The 7,500-nt window shown below is 42.8% G+C and overlaps 1 protein-coding gene across 1 annotated transcript in view; it reads left to right on the top strand.

The window, feature by feature from the left end:
- LOC309486158 (L-threonine ammonia-lyase) overlaps positions 1-7,500 on the top strand; it is a 19,815-nt gene that overhangs the window by 6,728 nt on the left and 5,587 nt on the right. Inside the window, exons 4-9 of the mRNA XM_082153367.1 lie at positions 152-393; positions 3,265-3,430; positions 4,953-5,052; positions 5,122-5,197; positions 6,423-6,548; positions 7,227-7,394. Coding sequence (XP_082009493.1) covers positions 152-393; positions 3,265-3,430; positions 4,953-5,052; positions 5,122-5,197; positions 6,423-6,548; positions 7,227-7,394 — 878 coding nt within the window. The remainder of the gene's footprint in view (positions 1-151; positions 394-3,264; positions 3,431-4,952; positions 5,053-5,121; positions 5,198-6,422; positions 6,549-7,226; positions 7,395-7,500) is intronic.

Raw genomic sequence — 7,500 nt, 5'->3', positions numbered from 1 at the left:
GGACGTGAAAATGAAAACTGCGTCGGGCTGAAACTAGCGAAACACACTCGCGTCGCGCCTGGCGTATGATAGGGCACTGTGTTGCTGTCTGGGTATTTAAGTTTTGTACTATCATCAGATGAAATGTCATATGTTACGGTACGGTGTGCAGGACCAGCAGAGGAAGGGTGTGATCGTGGCCACGGACTGTAACTTCTCCATGGCAGTGGCGCATCACGCGGCGGAGATGAGGATTCCCGTGTTCGTCATCATGCCGGCGTACAGTTCTCCTCCACGCCTGCGCATGTACCGAGACTACGGTGCCATGGTCATCTCGTACGGCAGCACGGCTCGAGACTCCAGCAACCACGCCAGACACCTGGCTAAAGAGAACGGATACCTGTGTCTAGAGGAGTGAGTCTGACGCAAAAAACCTTTCCGACAGCAACATAGTGTCAGCCCAGATCCAGCTCACACCTGGAACACGTTGAATCCACATGTTCCAGATGTGAGCCGGATCTGGGCCGACACTATGTTGCTGACCGGGTTCATTTAGTGTTCCAGGTCAAAAATGCTTTTAAATCTCTCATTTTGCTGTATTATCAGCAAATATTGGATTCAATCTTTTTGTCAACTTGTTTTCATTCTGTTACCACAGGTTTTGTATTTCTTTTTAGATCTGATTGATCTTAGCTCATTCGCCTCAGTTTATTTGAGCTTGAGCTCAGATCATTGAGGCCTACGATCAATCAGATCCAAAAAGAAACTCAAAACCTGTGGTAAAAGAATGAAAACAAGAAGATTGAATCCACTATTTGGTAATAAGAAAGTATTACAATAGATTTACAACCCAGACAGCAACATAGTGTCTGCCCTGATCCGGCTCACACCTGGAACATGTGGACTGAACACATACCGGATGTGGGCCGGATCTGGGCCGACACTATGTTGCTGTCTGGGTGCGATCTCACAATATAACACATGTGACACAAATGAAACTCTCTTGTATTTGCGCTTTTCTTTGTCTAGATTTCAGCTGTTACAGTGTGTCCAGACTTTTGACCGGTCATTTCACTCACCTTTACTGAAGAACGGACAAACAAAGTCATCTTTTCTAATTCTTATCCACCCTGTCTGTGGCCTCGTCTGAGGTTTTTAGGATAAACCCTTCAGAGAGTAGAAATAAACTACATGATAAATGATGGACACAGACACAAAGATCCTCTTGAGTGAGTCAAAGGTCTGGACACCCAGACAGCAACATAGTTTTGGCCCAGACCCGGCACACATCTGGAACATGTGGATGTAACGCGTACCAGATGTGGGCCGGATCTGGGCCAACACTCTGTTGCTCTCTGGGTAATATTACTAAATATTAACTTTCTTTTAGACCCCAAAGGAAACAGTGGCTGCACTTAATCACTGCACTATCAAAATTAAGTGAGTTTTTGCTTAAAAAAAGCAAAATTATCTGCCAATGGGGGTAAGAAATATAATCTAAATTCAAACAGAAATAAGAATATTTTTCTTCAGGACAGGTGTGATGTGTGTATCAGCACAGATGTGGTGTGTGTATCAGCACAGGTGTGACGTGTGTATCAGCACAGGTGTGACGTGTGTATCAGCACAGGTGTGGTGTGTATCAGCACAGGTGTGACGTGTGTATCAGCACAGGTGTGGTGTGTGTATCAGCACAGGTGTGGTGTGTGTATCAGCACAGGTGTGACGTGTGTATCAGCACAGGTGTGGTGTGTGTATCAGCACAGGTGTGGTGTGTGTATCAGCACAGGTGTGACGTGTGTATCAGCACAGGTGTGGTGTGTGTATCAGCACAGGTGTGACGTGTGTATCAGCACAGGTGTGGTGTGTGTATCAGCACAGGTGTGGTGTGTGTATCAGCACAGGTGTGGTGTGTGTATCAGCACAGGTGTGACGTGTGTATCAGCACAGGTGTGGTGTGTGTATCAGCACAGGTGTGACGTGTGTATCAGCACAGGTGTGACGTGTGTATCAGCACAGGTGTGGTGTGTGTATCAGCACAGGTGTGACGTGTGTATCAGCACAGGTGTGACGTGTGTATCAGCACAGGTGTGGCGTGTGTATCAGCACAGGTGTGGCGTGTGTATCAGCACAGGTGTGGTGTGTGTATCAGCACAGGTGTGACGTGTGTATCAGCACAGGTGTGACGTGTGTATCAGCACAGGTGTGGCGTGTGTATCAGCACAGGTGTGACGTGTGTATCAGCACAGGTGTGGTGTGTGTATCAGCACAGGTGTGACGTGTGTATCAGCACAGGTGTGGTGTGTGTATCAGCACAGGTGTGACGTGTGTATCAGCACAGGTGTGGTGTGTGTATCAGCACAGGTGTGACGTGTGTATCAGCACAGGTGTGACGTGTGTATCAGCACAGGTGTGACGTGTGTATCAGCACACACAGGTGTGACGTGTGTATCAGCACAGGTGTGACGTGTGTATCAGCACAGGTGTGACGTGTGTATCAGCACAGGTGTGGAGTGTGTATCAGCACAGGTGTGACGTGTGTATCAGCACAGGTGTGACGTGTGTATCAGCACAGGTGTGGAGTGTGTATCAGCACAGGTGTGACGTGTGTATCAGCACAGGTGTGACGTGTGTATCAGCACAGGTGTGACGTGTGTATCAGCACAGGTGTGACGTGTGTATCAGCACAGGTGTGACGTGTGTATCAGCACAGGTGTGGAGTGTGTATCAGCACAGATGTGACGTGTGTATCAGCACAGGTGTGACGTGTGTATCAGCACAGGTGTGGTGTGTGTATCAGCACAGGTGTGGCGTGTGTATCAGCACAGGTGTGAGGTGTGTATCAGCACAGATGTGGTGTGTGTATCAGCACAGGTGTGACGTGTGTATCAGCACAGGTGTGGCGTGTGTATCAGCACAGGTGTGGTGTGTGTATCAGCACAGGTGTGACGTGTGTATCAGCACAGGTGTGGAGTGTGTATCAGCACAGATGTGACGTGTGTATCAGCACAGGTGTGACGTGTGTATCAGCACAGGTGTGACGTGTGTATCAGCACAGGTGTGACGTGTGTATCAGCACAGGTGTGACGTGTGTATCAGCACAGGTGTGACGTGTGTATCAGCACAGGTGTGACGTGTGTATCAGCACAGGTGTGGTGTGTGTATCAGCACAGGTGTGGTGTGTGTATCAGCACAGGTGTGGTGTGTGTATCAGCACAGGTGTGATGTGTGTATCAGCACAGGTGTGGTGTGTGTGACGTGTGATGTGATCATCTCTCTCCACAGGGACGAGAGCGCGGTGTATCTGGCTGGCCTGGGCACCGTGGGTCTGGAGATCTACGAGCAGATTCCCGCACTGGACGCCGTGATCGTGCCCACCGGTGGAAGCTGTGCCCTCCTGGCCGGAGCCGCACTCGCCATCAAACACCTGAACCCTCGCATCGCTGTCATAGTGAGTCTCATCTGGTGAAAACACTGCCTTCAGCTCCAGTTTCACATGCACTGGGATAAAGATGAAATTAACTCATGCACTCACTGCAAAAAATGCTTTTCTTACTCAGTATTTTTGTCTTGTTTCCAGTTCAAATATCAAACATTTCTTAAATCAAGATGCATTTAGTAGTAAAATGACATAAGATATTAAGTCTTGTTTTCTAGAAAAAAAATAAAAAAATAAGTTTTTGCTTAAAACAAGCATAACAAAAATGTTAGGTAAGAAAAATAATTGTTTCTGTTTGAATTAAGATTATTTTTCTCACCCCATTGGAAGATAATTTTGCTTTTTTTAAGCATCAACTCACTTAATTTTGAATATTTCCCCCGAAAACAAGACATAATATCTTATGTCAATTTACTCATCTAGTAAATGCATCTTGATTTAAATTTTTTTTGATATTTGGACTGGAAACAAGACAAACATACTAAATAAAAAAGCATTCAGAAAGGGTTAGTTCACCCAAAAAATGAAAATTCTGTCATAACTCACCCTCATGTCGTTCCAAACCCATAAGACCTTCGTTCATCTTAGGAACACAAATATGTATATTTCAGATGAAATCCGATGGCTCAGAGGGGGCTCCATTGACAGCATATATTAATTAACACTTTGAAGGCTGAATGAAGTCGATATTTAGTTTTTTTGGCGCACAAAAAGTATTCTTGTTGCTTCATAAAATTAAGGTTGAACCAATGTAGTCACATGGACTATTTTAATGATGTCTTTCCTACCTTTCTGGGTCTTCAAAGTGTTAATTAAACAGCTGTCAATGTAAATTTTTGGGTGAACTGACCCTTTGAAGCTGAAATTAACTCATGCATATGCATGAAGAGCATCATCATCCTGATCTGTGAACGTGTTTAATTTTTAGTCATTACGTTATGCTTTTGTAATTTTCTTAGTTTTAAAAAAACTAAGATTATTTTAATTTCACTATTATTTTAATTATTTTAGTTTTAGCTTTTAAAGTGCACGATTATAAACGTGCACTTCTATTATATACGGAATAATAGAAGACAAAAGAGCGTAACTTCACTTTCATGATGACTTACATGGTCATCATGAAAGTGAAGTTACGCTCTTTTCTCTTCTATTATTCCGTATATACGAGTGAGAACAAATGTGGGCGGGGCTTGATTGTGTCTGTGGGGAATTGATTGGATGGTTGTGGTTTGCTATTGGCTGATCTCATGTGAGTGACAGGTTGAAGCCCCGCCCTCGTCATCAGAGAAGAGAAGAGATGCTGCAAGAGGAACTTATTCTGATTCAAGATTATGAGCTCTGCAATATTCCATAAAAAACAAAGAGTTGTCAGTTCGCAGACAGCAACATAGTGTCGGCCACATCTGGGCCGTGTTGGATCCTCATGTTCCAGATGTGGGACGGATCTGGGCCGACACTATGTTTCTGTCTAGGTTTTGAATATTCTGGTGAGTTTGCAGCATGACGAATCTCATGGATCTTGTGTTTCTAACAGGGTGTTGAACCAGAGGAGTTTCCACTTCTTCTGCAGTCGCTCAAAACCAATTCCCCCATCAAAGATCTGCACTGCAACCCCAACAAGAAACTCTACAGAGGTACAGTCTCTCTCACGCAACGCTTCTGCTGTGTTCTGGCTCTGTTCTGACCGTTTGCTGCTCACACAGATCTGCTGGATCACTCTCTGGGAACACACACCTTTCAGCTGGCCAAGAAACTGGTGGATAAAGTCATTTCTGTCAGGTACGCTGAAGCTCTTCATCTGAGCGAGCGTACGCCACTTCACACGCAGAAGTTATGATTTATAATAACAAACTTAACTATTTATTATTGTTTTCTGGGGAAATATGCAAAATGCTAAATTATCTGCCAATGGGGTAAGAAAAAATAATCCTGTTTCTGTTTGAATTAAGATCATTTGTCTTTTTTTAAAGCAAAAACTCACTTCATTTTTATTTATTTTCACAGAAAACAAGACATAATATCTTATGGTATTTTACTCATGTAGTAAATGCATCTTGATTTAAGAATTTTTAGATATTTCGACTGAAAAGAAGACAAACATACTAAGAAAAGCATTTTTGCTGTGCATTAAAAGGAAACACTTTATAATAATGGTCCATCATTAATAAGTAACTATGCAGGAAGTAATGAAGGACTTATGAGTAGTTCTACATTAACACTTCAGCTACTACTGTTAACTAATATGGAAACAATATTAACTAATCAGTAAGTAATATCAAATTTAGGACTAAGATAGGTCCTTATTAGGTAATCAATAGTTACTTAATGAGATTGGCATCATTAAGAACTAATTATGACAACTTATAAAGAATTACTAATTAATTACTAATCACAACATTATCGTGTCTGAGACGTTAGCAATTATCTTTTTTTACCTTCAACTTGGTCATAAAATTCATCACTACTTGATATGTTTCTTAAGTGTTACACCTAGTCACTCTTCTTCACTATTTACTCAAGTGTTACACCTAGTCACTCTTCAAGGACTACTTGTGATCTGGACCCTTATTCTAAAGTGAAAAAGATGTTCCAGATCACTAGTAGTTCCTGCAGAGTGACTAGGTGTAACACTTGAGGTAGTAGTGATGTATTTTATGACTTTTTTCATAGTAAAAATGATGACTGATTACATCTCAGACACACGATAATGTTCTTTATAATTTGTCAGTTAGTTAATAGTTATTAATGAGGCTAATCTCATTAAGTAATTATTGATTACCTAATAAGGATCTATCTTAGTCCTAAATGTTATATTAGGCCTACTTACTGATTAGTTAAGCTTGTTTCTTTATTAGTTAACAGTAGTAGCTGAAGTGTTAATGCAGAACTACTCATTAGTCCTTCAATACTTCCTGCATAGTTACTTATTAATGACAGACCATTATTATAAAGTGTTTCCCGTTAAGACTATAAAGCGGTTAATCTGATGTCTTCTCCGTCGCAGGGAGTCGGACGCTCTGGTGGCGATGCTGAGGTTCCAGGAGTTCGAGCGCTCGACCGTCGACGCTGAGGGAGCCTTGGGTCTGGCCGCCATCTTAGCGGGACAGCTGCCGGAACTCAAAGGCAAACGGTGCGTAAAGCCCATCACTCACTCCATTAGCATCTTTAGCATCTTATCCGGGACACTCGCGGTGAAAAGCCAAAGCCGGTTATCAGAGGATCTCGATCTGCTGGTGGACTGAACTCATCTAAGAGATCTATCTACAGAATCTCCTTCAGGAAACACGAGCTGCACTTGATCAACACGCGTTATATTAATGCATTATCATCCGTTTATGCCTACATATTACTAGAATTGAATACACTGTTTATGTGAATTACTATTGATTAATTAAATGGTAGCACTTTTCAACAAGGTCTCATTTGTTAACAAATTTAATGCATTTACTGGAAAGACAAAATGACTGAAGATCGTCTTGTTACTGAAAAATGCATCAAAATGAAGTGAAAAATCTGCCAGTGGAGTCAGACAAATAATCTTGTTTTCTCTTTGAGTTAAGAGTATTTTTCTGACTCCATTGGCAGATTTTTCTCTTCATTTTGATGCATTTTTCATAAAGATAGACTTAATATCTTCAGTCATTCGCTTCTTCTCCAGTAAATGTGTCTTGATTTAAGAATGTTTAGATATTAGAGATGGAGAACAGACAGAAACACTGAAGGTTTACATGCAGAACCCCTGATAAAGCTTCAAAGGGAAGTAGTTTAACTGTGGAGTGTGTGCGTGTGTGCGCGCGTGTGTGTGTAGGGTGGCAGTGGTGGTGAGCAGTGCAAACATGGAGCTGGACCTGGTTCTGCAGTGTGTGGAGCGAGCGCTGGTTCTGGACGACAGAGTCTTTCGCTTCACGGTTCAGCTGACGGACTGGCCAGGAGACATGACCAAACTACTGGACCTGCTGACCCGAGAGGACGTGCGGTGAGCACACACACACACACACACACACACACACACATGACCAAACTACTGGACCTGCTGACCCGAGAGGACGTGCGGTGAGCACACACACACACACACACACACA

Source organism: Leuciscus leuciscus, assembly GCF_965113295.1.
Source record: "Leuciscus leuciscus genome assembly, chromosome: 22".
Classification (NCBI taxonomy): domain Eukaryota; kingdom Metazoa; phylum Chordata; class Actinopteri; order Cypriniformes; family Leuciscidae; genus Leuciscus; species Leuciscus leuciscus.
Note: the sequence above shows the minus strand (reverse complement) of the source record. Positions and strands in the feature narration are given on the sequence as shown.